The following is a 19,374-nucleotide window of genomic DNA, read 5'->3' on the forward strand; positions in this document are numbered from 1 at the left end:
AAAAGCATGCAAGAGCATCCATTACTAAATTGATTCTTTTTTATAATTATTTTTAACCCCTGTAAAAGCTGCCATGGGGTAAGCCTGGAGTAAGGCGATTGCAGAAAAAAGAGCCTTTGTTTACATTTTTCGAGGCTAAGACTGAGTATTGAGTTATACAGTTGACTGTTCAAGACAGAAGGAGGAGATTTATCATCAGAAAATATAACTTACGCATGCACAGGACAGAATCTCCAAAGAGCTAAAGGCCCTGACACACCAAGCAGACAGCAAAAAGAAAGAACTAGTGGCGACGAAGGCTGACTGTTGTGACGCCTCATGTCATTGTTTGCCTTGGGCAAAAAGTTGAATTAGAACACACCGAAGACTACAGCCGATGGCCAACCACCACATACGTTCTGCTCATATGTGAGAGGAAATTCCAGCAGGCGGCGGTAGTCCGATGTTATGACACCAGAAGACCATTTTCACACCGCTGTCGGTCACCACTCGTATTATAGGTAGTCTACTAATGGAGAATAAAGTCTGATAAAAAGGTGAAAATGGCGCTGCCGTTGTCAGCCCTTGGTCTTTTAGTGGAAAAAGAAAAGAAGAGGCGGAGGAGACAAATAAGGAGAAACCACACTAATGGGTGAAAGCATGGATACTACAGCGACATGCTCAAGGGGCTTTCCTGGACCTGAGAGGAGAGCTGGAGAGAAATGAAACCTCCCAACAGGCCCTGACAAAACGTCCAACTAGGACCGACGGCCGACGATCTCCTTGGTGTGTCAGAGCCTTAAGACGTAATGTTTGTCCACAGGGGGCACACAAATCAACAATAACAAACAGTTCACAAACAAAAAAGGAGCTTTAAAGGAAAATGAAAACCTGTATCAACTGTTTGGCTGGTCCATTCTGTACATGTTGAGCAACATCACAGAACAGATACAAACTTTGACTTGATGATGGCACTGAAAAGTCGGAGGAATCAAAGTGACCAGAACTAATCTTCTGTGCACTAAAATTGTAGACTTCCAACAGCTGCCAATACATTACCATAAAACATTATAGTGGCTTCAATAGTAAGCCAAAGAATAACCCAGTAAGGCATTACATCATATCCCCTGGATACAAAGAATGTGTGAACATAAATTTAATAGAAATCCTTTTGGCAGTTGTTGAAATATTTCTTGACCAATGTGGTAGACATACTGACTCTGCATTCCCTGAAGCCTCACTAAATATTTAGGATCAGTGAATGGCATGCTTTACATGGGGTTTAAGTTGTATATGTTCATAGAAACAAGTAGAGTGGAAGCGAGAAATACAGTTCCTCTCAGTGTGATTATTTCAAAAGCATACTTACAGCGGCTAAGCCATTGTTAAGGACAGGACAATAGGATTACATTTACAAAAAGTCTGTTCTTTCTCTCACTTTTCTTGCTGTCTGAGGCTCTCTCACCCTCCCATGCACTCAGGCGGCTGCTAGCCTGCCGGGACAATGCACTTACATAACCAATCCCTCTCTGTAATCCCAGCCAGTGTGGCCCCTCCCTTCCCAACCACCACCACTTCCACCACCGCCACCACCATCCTGTCTGTCTCTCCTCTGTGTCTCCTCCAATCTGTGCCCTTCTGCTGCTGCTGGTGGTGGAGGGGACTCCCTTACATCCAGATTACTATGGAAGAAGTGTCATGACCTCTTAATCTTAATCTCACCCAGTTACATTATGCTCACTATATCAAGACTGAATGACATGTCTTCATTCTCAATCCTGAGCCACTGCTTTTATGTAAAAAAAAAAAAAAAAGAGTATCACATGATAGTTTTAAACAGCTCTGCACTTGTCACCTTATTGGGGTATGTTGTTTACAAACTTATTCTACGAGTATGGGTCATTATGGGACAAGGTATTGATGTCCAATTTTCAGAATGTTTTCTTTGCACAGCAAATTTTGGTATGTTTTTTTACATGATGTCACAGGATATGCAAAGGTACAACTATAAATGGAACCAGAGTTGTTTTAGAAAGATTTTTAATTTTCCCCAAAATGCTGCTTTAGTTTAGTTCAAATACAGCAAAGAGGCATGGGAAAATTCACCTATAGTAATCATATTAATTATAAGAGGGAAAGCAAAAGACCATTGAAACTAAACAGCCCTGTTTTTTGCCAATCTAGTGAAGGTTAGGAATATTTATTAAGTAGCCAAACATTTCATGGGAATAAATTATTTTCTAACTTTATGAAAACAATAAATAAGCTGTATGCAATAATTATTGCATAATTGTATAACTTTCTTCACATTTTATATAGCCTACTATAGATTCATCTGGATTCGTGCACAGCGCGCTCCCGCGGCTAAACTTCAACAACTGTGCGCGCTCCCGAGCGGCTGGTACTTAACGCCTGGCGTCTCGTCTCTGCTACAGAAGAAGTGCGAATGTGTACACCAAGCTAACGAAGGAAATACCACCACATCGCCATACACACACCCACATAACTGCAGTGAGCTGAAGGATATTTCGTCCGAGGTAAGCGGGTGTGCCGTGGCGAGTGAAACATCGGATTTTCGAGCGTAGTGTGTGTGTGTGTGTGCGTATGTGTGTGTGTCTGGAAAAACAACAGCACTGCTGTAGCAGACGTTAGCTTCCTTCATTAGCGCGGGGCTAATGCTGCCCGTTAGCTAGCTGTGCTTGGCAGAAAGCTGGCTACTGTTGTCGGCAGCTTGTTTCCTATGTTGACGATTTAAAATGCAAGCTTGTCTATTGTGTGCAGTCGATTGCCATTCAATGAGAGTCGAAATGTTCGTAAAATGTCACGGTATCTGAGTCTCAGCTTGTTCACACACTTGCAATGCTAAAAGTACCCAATTCAGCTAGCTAGTATGCTACGGGTTACTGCTTTACGGCAAGACAAGGCCCTGTGTGTCTTTAACAGTGGATGCTAGCCAGGCTACGCCGTTGTCTGCCTTGTCAGCCAAGGCCGTTTTCCTTTCAAAGCAGGTTAGTTCGGGTCAACAGAAACCCATCATGGCATTGTTTTGTGTGGGAGTCCTAACTAGCGCAACCGGGTTTGGTGACAGCTGTAAAGGAAGTGATGACTAATGTTTACTCAAAGAAACGAGTGTGGCTGCTGTCATCGTTACTATGTGCAACTGTGTTTGACCTGTCTCTAAGGGGAGGACGAGTGAATGTCAGCTTTTTTGTTGCTGTTCATTGAGTGGCTCTGATATCCTGTACCACACGTAAATCGTTTGTATTGCTGTCGTAGCGGCTGCATAGTTTTCACACCTGTCGACGTGTTATACACTATGCTATCGGAAACACATCTCTGTTGGTTTCACTGTGTGACCTTATGATTAAGTCACCTATAGGATAAGTGAGCCTAATTGATGATGACTTTTCTTTCTTATCATCCCTGCTGATTTGGTCTCTGCTCATGTTGAGAGGGGATGGGTGTGTGCTGGGGTGAATGTTAGAGCACTAAACCCAATCATCTCAAAGGAACAAGATGACAGTATAGTTACCAGTGCTAAAACATGCAATAACAAACTTGGAGCCAATTCAAATGAGTGGCAGGAGCATCATAATCAATTCCAGTGCTTAAGATGTCTGTAACTGTAAATGTATATACTGTAAGACACAAATTGGGGCTATAAGTTAGGTAATTTGAAATCTCTTGCCATTGGTCTGCTCCCTCTGGTGATAGGAGACAATTCTTCAGGAATATAGAATTTCAATTATTTTATTATTCTCAAGTTAAGGACTTTCCTTTAAACTAAGCGGGTGAGTATATGCATATTCTTTAACAGATATATTCTTATTAATGATGTCCGTATACTTGGCTAACTTGCATGAATTGAGTCTGTTGAAGGTGTCAATGCTGTTTGGGTTATGCTGGTAACTAAGAGACATGTGGTAGGTTATGTAATTTATTATTGTGGCATAAGGGAATGATCAGGATGGGGGTTTCCTTACTAAGTGCTTATCCTTTTCACTTGGACATGAGTTTATCTTGTGTTATTTCAAATGATGCAAAGTGCAAGTGGGATTGTGTTGAAGTAGATGTAAATTGTGCCTGTGAGCCTGATTGCGAGTATTTTGCATGACCTATAATGACCATGAGTGATGTAGCCTTTGCTGTGAAAGCTGGAGCGCTTAAAGGTGCAGTCAGTGTTGTTTGATATCATGTAGTGGCAGAGGCATGTAGAAGTTGGCGTCCTGTGTTTGGATGAGATTTCAGCTTTTACACTGTCTGCATTTCATCAGTGCAAAATACACACATGATGTGGGTTAGCTTTACTTGGAGCATATTACTCAACACCAGTGCTGTGCTTACAACAAAGCAGTTTGTCAGAGGCAAGCAGACAGGGTTTCCCACATGGCATAAATAGAGACGGTTTTAGTGACGGATGTAACAACTTTCCCAGTGTTATGTAATGTTTTACAGACATGACTATAGTAAAAGGTAAATGAACTTGAGCGTACTGCCTTTTTTCTAGTCTTCTGACTACAGCAAGTGCTTACAGTGCTTGATTTTGTCTTTATATCATTGCTTCATGTACTTGATCTTCATCACAGTATCAACAAAAGAGAGGAAAAGAATATACTGGTGAGCAGGAAAGAGTATGAAGTTGCTTTTTACATGCAGGAAGATCACGCTGCGCAAGTCATATAAGCGTTATTGCCCTCATCCGCTGTGAATTTTCCTGAATATTTCCTGTTGCGTTATCGGCTCACCCCAACTTCACTAGGCATTTGACGAAGAGGCTGGCAGAAAAAAGTCCAAAATTGGGGTGAGAAATTTGGCTGTCTGTGTTCACACCTGCAGCTCACCTCGACAATTTCGAGAAATGTCAGGAGTCTTGTGCTGTGCTGGAGTCACGAGGAAGTGGATTGGGTGGACCCGCCTGAAAAAAACAGTTAGTTTATTTTTATTTAATTATTCATATTATTTTCACTTATTTTTTTACTCATATTTTTACTGACTGCTTGTTTTTCAAAGTGTTGAGAATGTTAAAGTGTTTGATAAATGCATGTGATGCAGATGTTGTAAAATCAGTGAGTAATAATCGTGATCTCAATATCAGTCAAAGTGATCGTGATTAGGATCCATAATCAAGCAGCCCTATTTTGTATGTAAACTTATGAGTCAAGTTAACACAGGTTCTAACAGGTGCAACAGATCTAACAGGTGAATCAGGGTTGTCTAACCGTCAATCTGCAAACTTCCTCATAAGCCTATCTTGAGAGCTCATCGATCAAGAACGGCCATAAATGCACCAATACAAACCTTGAGCAAGTAATGACCTCTTGTGTTTTTCTGATGACCCCCTCCCCCTGTACAATGTTGTCTGTAATGCAGCAACAGAGCTGAACTCGTTTTGACCCGAGGGTTTTCCGAGGCTTTTAGAGAGGCTTAGTAAGTCGTTTGGTCATGTAGCCAGCAGGGTGGTTTTCATATGTGGACTGATGTTGACAGATGCCAAGATGACAGGGATTTTTGTCATGGAGAGGAACGAGTCACCCTCACGAAATCCTCCGTACTTAGTAAAATGCAAGATAAAAATAGCCAGTTTTATTTTAATATTTAAGTTTAACAGTTGGATCTTTTGGCTCAGAGCTTCACAGTTTTGGTTTCATGGCTTGCATTCTTCAAATGTGCATTGTGAGTCGCTTCCATTTCTGGTTTGTTAGCTTCATTTATAAACTGCAGGTTGTTGACTATTCGGAACATAATAGGAAAAGGTTACGCAGGTAGACGGTTTAAACCTTTCCCAAAACAGGCTGCAGGAGCTCATCTCCTCAACCCCCACCACTCTACAAAGAGCTTGGTTTACCGTACTTTTATCTTAATTTCATGTCTAGGCTGCCTGTATGTCTGCTCTCCCGGTCACATGACTACCTGCAACACTTAGTGTGTTGTGATGACAATCTGACATACATCCACTCTAATCTGAGCCACAGAGGAGCTCTAACTCTGAACAACATTAACCTCACTATGAAAATGTAAAGTGAAAAAAAAAACAAATTTCCCCTCGCGGGGAAGTATAAATAAAACAATGTTAATATTGGCCTGTTCGGTCGATTATCATACCCTGTTGTTACTGCTAATACCACTCATACTTCTACTGTTATTACTGGAATTGTAGCCATAGATGTGCTCTATTGTTGCTGTTTCCGTTTGTCTCGTTCCATCTCTCTCTCTCTGCAAGCCCAACACAGTCGCAGCAGATGTCTGTTCAACACGAGTCTTGCCACTGTTACTTGCTAAATGTGTCCAAGTGCTTTGCTCATGGTGGATTAATGTTGGGTCTCTGTAAATAATTTGACAGGGTAGAGTCTAGATCTGCTCTTTTCTTAAAGGTGCCTCGAGATATGATAGTAAAATGTGTTTAGCACCTTTCTGAGCCAAAGTTACAATGTGCTTTACATCAATAAGATAACATTTGTTCTGTGTAAATAAAGAATGATTGATTGATTACTGTGTTGGCAAAATATCTGCAGCACATGTTAAGTGAATATAGCTCAGCTCTTCCTCACAAGAATGGCAGCTGGTCCGGCTGAACTGATGTAGGAGTGGAGTCTGTGTGTGTGAGTGTGAGCATGCGCCAGGAGTGAGTGAGAGACGGCAAGTGAGTCACAGACTGTAAAAGTGAGGTAATTCTAGATCTGTTACTTATGCCAAAGGGAGTCCCCGCTCGCTGTATCAATCTCTGTCTGTGTGTCTGCCTGTCTGTGTGTCGTGTGTGTATCAAAGGCTACACGTCCATGTCTGCATATTAAACCACAAGGTTTGTGGAGTTGAGTTAGGTGAACTCGGAGTAGTAATCTGCTGGTGTCTGTTTGAGTGCATAAGTTACATTACACGCTAAAGGACATGTTCACTTGTCATTGTTTCTTTAGGGATTAAATTTGAGGCCAAGGCTGGCTGCTACATAAACTTCTGTGTGGGACGCTATCCATGGCCAGTAATCCACCATTTTTGCTTTTAATCTGAATATCACAAACACTTCTCATTGAGCCTGTACAAAGGGCAACACAGGTTAGAGAGACGGCATCTTGTTCACCAAGCCTCCTGTCAGTGTCACAAACAGAGGTATGTTTCTCTCAAGAGTCTGATCAACAACCAACCAAAGGCTGTGTGTTGTCATGATAAATCCTGTATGTGTGATAATTAAATCACCAAAGCATTAACATCTCTTCAAGTCAAGTGAAAGTAAAAAGAGGTAACTGAATCAAAAGCATACAACATTAATGAAGAAATATTTCTGTGCTTTGTTTTGGACCAGCTTTAGGGACTCGTGTTAGATTAGTTAGAGCGCTGCTCTATATGGTAATGACACTAGAAGGCATTTCATATGGAAATATGGGCTTGTATTTAAGTCGTATTTGACAACCTCTATGTCAAGCAGGGTGCAAAATTATTTCTTTAAAATGTGAACATCTTACAGCCACTGACGGATCAATGTTCATGTTCAAATCCACTGAACAGTTTATCTGAAATCTGCCACTTTCATCCTTCACCAGTGTTTGATTGTTAATTAATTTTTCAATAAGCTGTTCAAGAGGAGTCATCAGTGTCTCCCCCCTCCCTCTCTCCCACTCTCTTCCCCTTTGTGAACCCCTGGCTGTGGCTGATGAAGTGTTTGGGTCCCTGTTGGTGAACTGCTGCCCGGTCCAGATGGCTCATTGTTGAATCTGCTGCCCTGCCCCTTTAATAACACACTTTTGGCATTGGCCAGTGTTACCAGTGCTGTTTGATAGCCCACCATGAGCATGTGTGTAACAGCAGGATCTCTTTGTGTCCATATTCTTTGTGCTGCTGAATTTCTGACTGCATTATGTTTATGTTGTCCGGCGATAATGTGAGCAGATGTGGTGAAACGGTGGGGAGGGGAGAGAGTACAGTGTGTCTGAAATCTGCTCTTCAAGCCAAACAAAAGTGAAGGGGCTTAACCAGTCTCTTTCCATCAGTTCCTCTGAAAACTGTTTATGTTAATACCTGTTCAAAAGCAGACTGTGATATTGTTTGTTGATGCTGAGGATAACAATAAAATGACTGTGAAACGGCTGTGCTGATAAATTGATGAATCAAAGTGTTGATTGACTGATGGGCTGCAGAAATCAATTATTTTAGTAATCTATCAGATATCTGGTGATTAATCGAGTTATCAGATAAGAAATATTGCCTGGTCAGCCTTTTTCTTTTTTCAATCACTTGCTTTAATTGGTGAAAAGGATCACACTTGACCCGTGGTCCATTCGGATCATCTTTTAAAATATATTTTTCTCTGACTTCCACACAGAAACAGGTCTTAAAGCTCTAATATTTCAAGCGCTCCTTCGTCCTTTCTCTGCTTACTCTCTGCCTGTCTGGTGAAGGTAACAGCTGATGGCAACGTGTGGAAACGATCAGTAGCGTCACATTAGTGATGTTACAGCCAGCTGGAGTCTGTTGCTGTAAACTTTGTAACAGAGCGCTGTGTTCTATACAAAAACTGACGATATCGTTCCCAAATGCACACTCAAAGTTTGTTGCGGTGTGTCATACATGTCATATGCTTCAGGTACACAGACACACACACATCCACTTATGCAAGATTATGCATAAGGAAGCACTGACACTGAAAGCTGCCATACTGTTGCTTTATGTGCTGCTGTGATAAAAACGTAATGTGAATAATGTGAATTATACTTTGATACATCGTCGGTAAACAATTCCTCAGGTTGGTTTTGCACGTTGGTCTTGACTACGGTCAACTCGAATTTAGTTTTCATCAGGGTTTGGAGTAGCAGAGAGAATCACTCCCAGGATTCCCTGCCAGCCTCAACATCATCTTTTGTCATTGTTTTATAATAATAATAATTTATACTTTATTGATCCCGCGAGGGGAAATTCGTTTTTACACTCTGTCTAGTAAACATGCTACACAAACATGCACAAACAGGATCCTATGGACATGCACTAATGGAGAGGTTTCAGAGTGAGGGGGCTGCCCACAGCGGGCGCTCCTGAGCTTGTGGGGGGGGGGGGGGGGGTTAGGTGCCTTGCTCAAGGGCACCTCGGCAGTGCTCAGGAAGTGGCCTGGCACCTCTCCAGCTACCAGACCAATTTCCGGACTTGGTCCGTGCCGGGACCTGAACTGGCGACCCTCCGATTCCCAACCCAAGTCCCTACAGACTGAGCTACTGCCGCCCACATGAATGAGACATTGAATGAGAACATTCATATTTTGGTTCAACTTGAGCTTCTTCTCCTGGCCGCAGAGGGACCAGTGTTTGCAGAAGAGGGTGTCTGTAAAGAGAAGGTCAGGGGAACATCCTACATAGTAAGGCTTATTCAAGAAAGTCACAAGTTAACATTTGAAAGATCACAAGGGACGCTGTGCCCCGATCAAAGACTGTTCATCACTTTGTTCAGATCTGGAATTTGTGGCTTTTGAGCAAATCTGTAATTTTGCAAATGCCTGAACTCAGTTGTAATGTACAGCACACTCCACTAGTTTTCACAAACATTTAAAAAAGCAGGTTAATGAATGTGATACATATTCCTTTTGAATGGGATGGCGGAAGTCACTTGAGGGAGAAAAGAAAAGGCAGTGGGAATGTGAGGTATGGTGTCAATGAGGGCAGCTGCTGGTACAGCAGCCAGACAAGGCTGAAATCTGAGACCTTCACAACCACAGAGCGAGCATGGCGAAGGGAGGGGGCAGAGAGAAACACAAGTAAGAGAAGCAGTGTGAGAGAGAGAGAGGGAGGAAGAATGTCCATCTAGGAAAAAGACAGAAAAATATACAGGCTTGAGGCTGTACAAACGTGCAACACAGTGTTGGTGAATAGAGGAAAATGGGTGAGATAGTAAGATGAAGTGCAACAGAGCAAAATTGTATGAATAAAGTGTGAGTCTGTGTGAAAGAGCCATGACGTGTTGTGGAGAAGAAGGGGTTGTGTGTTTGTGTAGGGAGCGGGAGAGGGAGGAAGGGTGTGAGTGAGCATGCTCTGTTTGGACTGACATTGGATGCCGGCTTTTCCCCTCTCTGTCTCACACACAAACATACCCTGCAGCGGTGACACCTACCACACTCCAGGGGACAGAAAGAACATGGGTGGAAAAAAAGGAGATAAAGGCAAAGGAAGATAATCCATGTTTGGGGCTTTCCCTTTTTTTTTTTTCTTTAGTTGCGCCTTTTCCTCTTCCACCGGGAAGAGGAGGACTTTGTCTACAGTCAGCGGAGGATTAGTCTTCAGAACCAGCCATTCTTTTGCTCTGAAAGTTGTACTTTGTTCCAGCAATTTTGGAAACGATTGTGGTACCCGTTTGAAGCTGCAGTAGTACAGGAAAACCAGTCCCCGAGGATCTTACTCCAGGAAAAACAAAGGTGGACCTCCTTGAAGCATAACTAGTGTTGGAGAGTGAATCAACAGGGACTTTAAAAAAAACAGTAAAACAGTTTTACTAACTGCCTCATGTTGCTTTTTCGTTCCTAGTGGCTGATTTGGAGCAGCAAGGGAGTGGCAGCTTGACCACACACTGACAGACTGCTTACAGACTGTTGGCTGCTTTCAGTGTTACAGAAAGCAGTCATTGTTTGTCTGTTTCTCTGAGCTGCAGCATTAGCGCCTAGCAACCAGCCTAGTGCTCCATTTTAGTTTGGCCTCATAGGCAGGTCAGATGGATACCTGGTTTACTTGGCACACTTAGGGAATCCAAAAATTATTAGTTTTTTATTTTCCCAAGTCCAATTGTATCCTATGTTTTGCATTATTTCTTACAGGCGTTGAAAGATTTATTTTTGCCTGTAGTCTAAACACAGGCCTCATTCTTTCTCATTACATCTTTTTCTGGACCCTCATGAGCTCATGCTCCCTTAAGGGGGGGGCCCAGGTGCAAGAAATGTGATCCTGTGTTTTGCGGCGTGTTTGGGGCAGCAGTAGAAGTGTGTGGTTTCCATGGAAAAGGCCAAAGAAAAATGGAGTCAAGGGGCTGCATGAATGCTCTAGCCCTATGTCTCTGGTCCAAGTGAAATCCAAGTCGGCTTGCGAAGCACTGCAAGCTCCGCCCTGGAACTCCTTGTTCAGACTCTTCTCGTGTGTAACCACAAGGAACTTTCAGAGGACGGAAGGTGATTGAGCTTTAAAGGCTTATGCATGTACACACACTTACCTCTATTCACATTTACACCTTATTCCTCATCCGTTTTGTGTTACATGCAGCTGCAGCCAATGTGTTGTAGAACGTCATAAATTCCTGTGCTCAGTCCAGCTGAGTGTGTGTGTCAGGTTGGTCAATTGATACTCTGTGTAAAGAGAGCTTGGCTAATAAAAGTATTCAAGTGTATGTTGTGACAGAATGCATGCTCAATAACGTGTGTGTGTGGGTGAGGACAGAAGGAAGAGGCTTTAAGGAAGTGTGCCTATGTGCATTGTAAAGTCTGTGTGGCAGAGTGTGCGAGCGAGCATTGTACAATGTGTGTTTGTGACTGGGAAAAGAGTGGGCCATGAGTTGAGAACAAAGAATGGCATGTTTGCGTTCAAGCCGAGCTTGTTTTCTGCCTCCCCCTTTACTCGTGCTCTGTTCATCTCTCTCCTCTCCATCTCCTGCGTGTCTATAGTCTCTCCTCTGCATCTTCATCTCCTCCCTCAGTTGTTCTTTATTCTTCCGTTTTTGCTACTTGTCACTTACCTGTGTCTTTTTTCCCCCGTGTTCCTTTTCTCACTTTTCTTCTGGCACTGCAGTGTCTCAGGTTCTCTGAATATTTGCATCTTGTATTCATTTTCCATTTGTTTGGAGTCCTAAAGACATCTTTATGTGCAGTCTTCTCATGGTGTCTGTATGTATGTGCTTATGTTTGGTCTGAGGCAAGTTTGTACTTTAAACAGATTGACTTTGCTCAGGATGAATTTAGTGTTTCATCAAAATGAATGCATATTTGATCTCTGTTTTGTTTAGAATAGACTCAAACCTTACCATATACACTTTGAGCTGCAACATATCAAAAAATATATATTTTTGATTATTTTCAAATTTCCTCTTCCAAAATAATAGACATCTGTTCAAGGAGCAATATGTTACTCTGACGCTTAGCGTTTAAAGTTGTTACTGCAGTCTAATTTCAAAACATTGGAGAGAGCTGTCTCCCCTTGCCCCCTCGTCCCTAGAGTCAATGCCCACAGGATTGCCATGTTGTGGACAAGGAAGCTTCAGTGTTTGACCAGCTCTGCATGACTGCATCAGTCTGTAAACCTTTCTTCGTTCTAACCTCTTCATTTTTCTAAAGTATTCTCAATATTGATCCTGTTTTTTCACCAAGTGTCTGCTCATGGAGATTATTAGAAAAATGCTGAAGCTTTTTAAGCAACACCTGTTGGTTGCATTCATAACTGGTCTCATATTAAACCATGGAGCCTCCAAAATGGTCACGTGGGGGTGCCATAAAACCGCCTACCTTCTCTGGACAAAACAAATCCAGACTATCAGGACCAGAATCAAAACGTAGGAGGAGGGCATACTGGTTGCTGCATTGTTGTCAGAGAGGGCAGCACTTATCATAGCAAGTTTCCTTAATGTCTGATGATATGGTGAGATGAAAAATTGAAAAAGACACGCACACCTAAGTGGGTGCTAGATCCAAAAATATAAAAGGCATCCGCACACCAAAATACACTTGAAATGTCACTTGCCCACAGTGCTGTGTTTTATATGCACTTAGGTTACTTAGAGATATGTGTTGGCAAGTTGTTGGTTTGGCATCTGTGTTACATAATGCAGAGAATAACTGTCTCTGCGATGCTGATACTCTGAGCATACTTGTTTTACCTAATGAGAGTGTAATATTTACAAAGGCTCCACCTTTCTCTCATAACCACCGTCATTGATTCAACAACTTGTGTACTTAGACACCACAGTTGTTAACCTTAAGCTTTAATTTTAATAATGAAGCTGTAGCTGTTTGAAGGATGATCAGTGGTCCTTAAAGCGGGGTACACACTACAAGATAGTCGGCCCGATTGCCTCATTCCAACAAAACTCGGCAAAGGCCCGATTATCTTGCCAGATTCTCCTGTTGTGTGAGGTGTGTTAAGAGTGATTTCAACCTCTCAGATCTGCTCGGAAGACAATCAGGGCCGTCCCGATTTGAAATCTTAAATGTTAAGCATGTTCAATTATATTTAATGTTAGAAATCCTGTTGTGTGGGGAGAACACCGATGACTGCCGAGCACGGACTCTGTGAATACTCATGTGGAACGGAACAATAGCCAATAAGGCAGGAAGCTGACTGAAGCAGGAAGCACAACAAACATAACCATGGCAACGACAGCCAAACGCAAAGCATGAAGTTAGATGGATGTCATAAATTCAGGACCAGCCTGTGTCCTGTTAAAGAAACAACAATCCAACTGACAAGGAAAGGAGTTGGACCAAAAAGTTTACCATAATGGAAGTTATGGAAGCTAACAGCTAGCCACTTTTAGCTTCATGTTTGTTTACTCTTAATTCGCGTTTGACTGTGAGATTACACGTTTTGATAGTCAACAGTATGGTTGTTGGTGAATGAATCGGTTAGTGTGTGGTGTGCTGGGTTGGTCGTCTCGTTGCACATCACACTAAAAGAACTGAAATTTTAATCTGTCATGATTTGTCGTCATGCGTGTCTAGTCTCTCACATTTTCAAAATGGTTTAAGATTTAAAAAAAATATTTTATTGTGTGCCAGTCCTAGTCAGTGTCAAGTAATGTAAATGTTTCTAACAGCAACGTGATTTTAGACAACTTTAAGTTACACACAAGTTATAAAATGAGGTTAAATCTTCTGAGTTTGCTTTCGCTGTTGTGTTTGAAAACGTTGCAAGTGTAGACTCATGTTCATGGTCTCATGTTGGTGTTGACTTCCACATGATATATTGTGGGTCCCTTTCAAATCCATTTGAATTTTTTCCTGTTTGTATTTTGTGTGTGTCAAAACTCCCCTGCAACACTCCGACATGCAGACAGCAAAGGTTTTTTTAAAACACTTAGATTTGTAGGAAAAACACTGATCTTTTTTTTTTGGTATAAATCGCACCCATATTTCAGCAAACTCCACAATAATCCATATTTTACAGTTCATTCAATTTTTTATCATCAAATTCCATGATTCTTTCCATAACTTTTCAAGTTCCCTTTTCAGGGGAGAAGTTAAGGTTGTAACATTCGATCTAACGGAAGTCCCATATATTGTTTCAAAATAAAATCATTTTTTATCCAAACAGTTAAAAACATTCAAAGTGTTTTGAATCAACATAGGATTAAAAGTGTGATAAATCAGACTGAATGATTGAAATTAAATTCAGTGATTAATCACTATAAAACACATTTTGACAGCCATAATAGAAGCATTAGTTTTCAATTTCTAACAACTGAATGAATGAACTGTAAATGATGAATGCACCTATTATCAGTGTCAGATTCTAAATTGAAATGCATCATTACATTCAATGATTGTGTAGAACCATTTCTAATCAAAGTTTTTCATAGTTCTGCCCATGTGTTTGAAGCGGTGTGTGATGTGGCAGCATCAGTAGGGGGACTACTTGTCTGCAGCAGGTGTAGGTTGCACTGGCTGCAAAAGTTGTGATTGGCATTAATTCCAGTCTTTTAGTTAACCCTCGACCAAAGCGGAATTTTTCTTCTTTTGAAAGCCTTGTTCTTATTCTTCCACATCCAGTCTCAAGAACCTTTCAGCCAGTTCTAGTTGCTGTAGTTTACCGCCCTCCTGGCCCATATTCTGAGTTTCTATCTGAATTTGCAGAATTTTTATCAGACTAATAATTGTTGTAGGTGACTTCAATATCCATGTGGATGTTGATAATGATAGCCTGAGCGCAGCTTTCATGTCACTATTAGACTCTATTGGTTTCACCCAGGGTGTAAACGAACCTACTCATCGTTTTAACCACACCCTGGATCTTGTTTTAGCTTATGGAATTGAAATCCAAAACCTTACAGTTTTCCTAGAAAATCCTCTGCTATCAGACCATTTTTTTATTACATTCGATTTTGTCCTACCAGAATTACCTCTGCCTGCAAGAGGTGTGCTCTCTAGAAGTTTGTTGGATAGTGCTGTGGCTAGATTTAAGGAAGCTATTTCAGCTGTTTTTGATTCAGTACCGTGTTTCAACCCAGTTGGAAACTCTTAGCTTTAGTCCCTCTCAGCTAGATCAGTTTGTTGATAGTGCAGTGGATTCGCTGAGAGTTACTCTGGATTCGATTGCTCCCCTGAAACAGAAGGTTGTCAAGCGGCGGAGAGTGGCTCCATGGTTCAACTCAGAAACCCGTACTCTGAAACAATCGTCGCGGAATTTTGAAAGAGTATGGCGCTCGACCAAAACGGTAGAATCTCGTTTTTTCTGGCAGGATAGTCATAGAAGATATATGAAGGCTCTACGTCACGCCCGAGCTGCCTACTACTCCTCTCTAATCGAGGAAAACAAAGGCAATCCTAGATACCTTTTCAGCACTGTAGCCAGGCTGACAGAGAGTCATGGCTCCATTGAGCCTTGTATTCCTCTAGCCCTCAGCAGTAATGACTTCCTGAGCTTTTTCAACAACAAAGTTCTAGACATCAGAGACAAAATTGGTAACCTCCTGCCCTTACCTGGTGCGGATACGTCTGATACGGCAGAGACAGTTCCAGGACCAGATATTAGTCTCGACTGTTTTTCTCCAATCGACCTTTCAGAGCTATATTCCATTTTTTCTGCGTCGAAACCGTCAACCTGTATTTTGGACCCAATCCCAACCAAGCTGTTTAAGGAAGTCTTTCCCTTAGTTAGCAACTCTATATTAGATATGATCAATATGTCTTTATTGGCAGGCTATGTACCCCAGACATTTAAAGTAGCGGTAATCAAACCTCTACTTAAAAAGCCTACTCTGGACTCAGGAACTCTGGCTAACTACAGGCCTATATCCAACCTTCCTTTTTTCTCGAAGATCCTGGAGAAGGTGGTAGCTAAACAGCTGTGTGACTTTCTACATGACAACAGTTTATTTGAGGAGTTCCAGTCAGGTTTTAGAGTCCACCATAGCACTGAGACTGCACTAGTTAGAGTTACAAACGATCTACTTCTAGCCTCAGACAGGGGACTTCTGTCTGTGCTCGTCTTGTTAGATCTTAGTGCTGCTTTTGACACCATTGACCATCGGATCCTGTTGTACAGGCTGGAGCATTTGCTTGGAATTACAGGGACTGCTTTAAGTTGGTTTGAATCCTACTTATCAGACCGATCTCAGTTTGTACATGTTAATGATGAGTCCTCTATGCACACTAAAGTTTGCCATGGAGTACCACAAGGTTCAGTGCTTGGACCAATTCTCCTTACATTCTGTCGCAAAATGATGCAGAAAAATTAGTTCATGCATTTGTTACCTCCAGACTGGATTATTGTAACTCTCTTTTGTCAGGGTGCTCTGGCAAATCTCTAAAGACTCTTCAACTGGTCCAGAATGCTGCAGCTCGTGTACTGACCAGAACCAGGAAATGGGACCACATCACTCCTGTCCTGGCTTCTCTGCACTGGCTCCCTATACAGTCTAGAATAGAATTCAAGATCCTTCTTCTCACCTACAAAGCTCTAAATGGCCAGGCACCATCTTACCTGAAGGAGCTGCTAGTGCCGTACTGTCCCTCGAGAGCATTGCGGTCCCGGAGTGCAGGCCTGCTGGTGGTACCTACAGTCTCCAAGTGTACTATGGGGGGTAAAGCCTTCAGTTATCAGGCTCCTCTCCTCTGGAACCGCCTTCCGGGAGGCAGACACAGTCTGTATTTTTAAGAATAGACTTAAAACTTTCCTTTTTGATAAATCTTATAGTTAGGGCTGGTGCTGGTGTAGACCAGCTCTTAGTTATGCTGCTATAGGCTTAGACTACCGGGGGAACTGGCACCCTGAGCTCCTCTCTCTCTCTCTCTGCATATACAGTACATCATATTACTGCATGTATCTATCTATAAATCTCAGTCACTAACCACCTACTTTCCTGGGAGCTCTTGAGCTCTCCTAGGCTCCTCAAGATCGTCGGTTGACGGCTTGCCAGAACAACCCCCACCCCACCCCTACCCCCTCCCCACCGGATCGTGGGTTGGCGGCCTGCCAGAACAACCCCACACCCCCTCCCCTCCCCACCGGATTGCTGATGGACGGTCTACCTCCCCACACCCCCTTGCTCTCTATCCCTCTTCCTGCATCTTATCCCATCTCTCCCCCTATCCCTTTCCAAGCCCGGCGCAGTCTAGGCCTGTGAAGACTGTTTCGTCATGAGCCGGGGATCCGGTCGAAGATTTCTGCCTTTTAATAAGACAGTTTTTTCTTACCACTGTAACTTTTGCTGCTTTGCTAAAGTGCTCATGATGGATAGGCCGGATCTTTGTAACATAACAATGAGTAAGGTATTTTACCTGCTTCTTGTAAAGTGTCTCGAGGTAACACTTGTTATGAGTTGACGCTATACAAATAAAAATTGATTGATTGATTGAAGAGAGCACCAGAAGACATGGCAGTGTGCTCTAGCATGGCAATTTGGCACAGCTGTTTGAAGTTGTAGTCACAGTGGCAGATTTGCAAAACACCAAAGTCAGGCTTAAATCTTTCTAGAGAAATGTCAGCTTTGTGGTAAAGGTGCATATCTTAGCTAAAAAAAACTACTTAAATCAATTATGTCCTGCTAAGACTTTCAGAGTTCCTCTGTGTTGGTGATCAGTTAAGCCAGCAGGCAGTCACTTCTGGAAAGTGTTTGATGCACCAGGGCCTTCAGATCCTCCTTACACAGACTTGATAATGCTTTAACTGCTTTATGAAATATGAATAAACAGTGCTGGGAAAGCAGTGTGGAGGCAACTAGGAGGAGGCAGCAGGAATCAATGACTGCAGAACTGCTAGTCTAATCTACATTCCATTAGCAGCACAGTAAGTGGCTTAAACGCATTAGATGATTAGTGCTTAGTCAGTGGCAGTGGTTCCCAAAGAGTGTGCCACGTTCTTTTTCCTTAAATTTTACAATTAACCGTCTGTGTTTTAAGTTGCTTTGTTAGTTTCCTATGGGTGGATTGTGTATTTGCACTGAATTGTTGCCTCATCTTCTTCATCAGTTTTTTCTATGTATGAAATGGACACAGAGTTGTGTGATAAGAGGTTTGGATATTTTAGTTGTCCAAACAGCTTCTTAATATCTGAGAGTAGCAGGTCTGTAGTAGTGCACTCTTCAGGTAGTGCTCTTCTTGGTTGGACGTTTGCACAGCAGAGACGGCTGCTGTGAGCAGGAGAGTGTGTATTATCATGTAAACCAGATTTCATGTGGGGAACTGAGTGTGTAATACCCTCTGTAATGAGCACCAAGCCACAGCTCTGGTCAGTGAAAGATGTTGGCGTACCACAGTGTGTTGCGAAATAACTTGCTGTCAGTTACTTCATTGTTGTTGTTTTATTGTTGTGATGTGATCGGTTGATGTTATTCCCAAACAGTATTTTCTAACAGTGCTACTCAATACAAGCATGTTTACCTTCTGTTTCTTCTTTTCTCTTTCAGAGGTCCCCACATTTCAAGAGAAGACGAAAGCCTTATTTGGAAATCTTATGGACGAAGGTTGGTATTTTTTGTTTCTGTCAACATTCTTTCCCCCTTCATTTGTCTCTCAGTCACTTAAAGGTCCTGCGAGGAGTTTTTAACTGGTCATGAAACAGAATTAAATGAATAGTAATGCCTGTCCATGTGACCTACAAACGCAAAAAAAACGAGATGTATTGTTTCTATACAGTTATTTATAAGTCTGTAAACACTGCAGCGGGGTCGGTGTTGCACGAGGAAATCGACAACATGCTTTAGAAACAGCCTCTGTTTACATTTTACGAGGCAGAGATTCACGCCGAGTGACATGAAGAAGACAACAGGATGAGATTTTTTTCATCAGATGACACTACTCACACAAAATTAGCAATGAGATAAGAGATACTGTTTTGTCCACAGGGTCGCCAAAACACAACAAACCAAATATTCCTCACAGGAGCTTTAATAACAAATTATCCAGTCTTTTTTTTCAGCTGAAATAATAAATGCATGTATATGGAAATTTTCTTGCTTTTCTTGTGGCTTCAGCATATCCAGGATATGTCTTAACTCCTTCAAAACAACCCTATTATTCCCTGCACATTACTCACATGAGCTGACCGCAGGATAACTTGTGTTATAGTTCCTGTGGATCTAACACTACCCATGTATTTTTGCCTCTCAACATATGTCGGCAAACCAAACACACTCATGTCCAGGTTAAAGTCATTTTATACTGCCTTCTCCAGCAACCGAACAGTGCCCAGTTTGATCTTCAGACCAGCTAGACTTGGCTTGGTAACTCTG

General features: G+C 42.1%; 1 protein-coding gene across 2 annotated transcripts in view; it reads left to right on the forward strand.

The window, feature by feature from the left end:
- Positions 1–2,356: 2,356 nt before the first annotated feature.
- The window catches only part of siah1 (siah E3 ubiquitin protein ligase 1), a 28,981-nt gene continuing 11,963 nt past the window's right edge, over positions 2,357–19,374 (forward strand). The window contains exons 1-2 of one of the 2 annotated variants that reach the window (XM_061036941.1): positions 2,357–2,516; positions 18,550–18,606. In XM_061036941.1, the coding sequence (XP_060892924.1) occupies positions 18,597–18,606 (10 nt within the window). In that variant the 5' untranslated portion in view covers positions 2,357–2,516; positions 18,550–18,596. Of the gene's footprint in view, positions 2,517–10,450; positions 11,111–18,549; positions 18,607–19,374 lie in introns of those variants that run through there. The other variant, XM_061036940.1, reaches the window with a different exon arrangement.

This window comes from Labrus mixtus, chromosome 4, assembly GCF_963584025.1.
Source record: "Labrus mixtus chromosome 4, fLabMix1.1, whole genome shotgun sequence".
Lineage (NCBI taxonomy): Eukaryota > Metazoa > Chordata > Actinopteri > Labriformes > Labridae > Labrus > Labrus mixtus.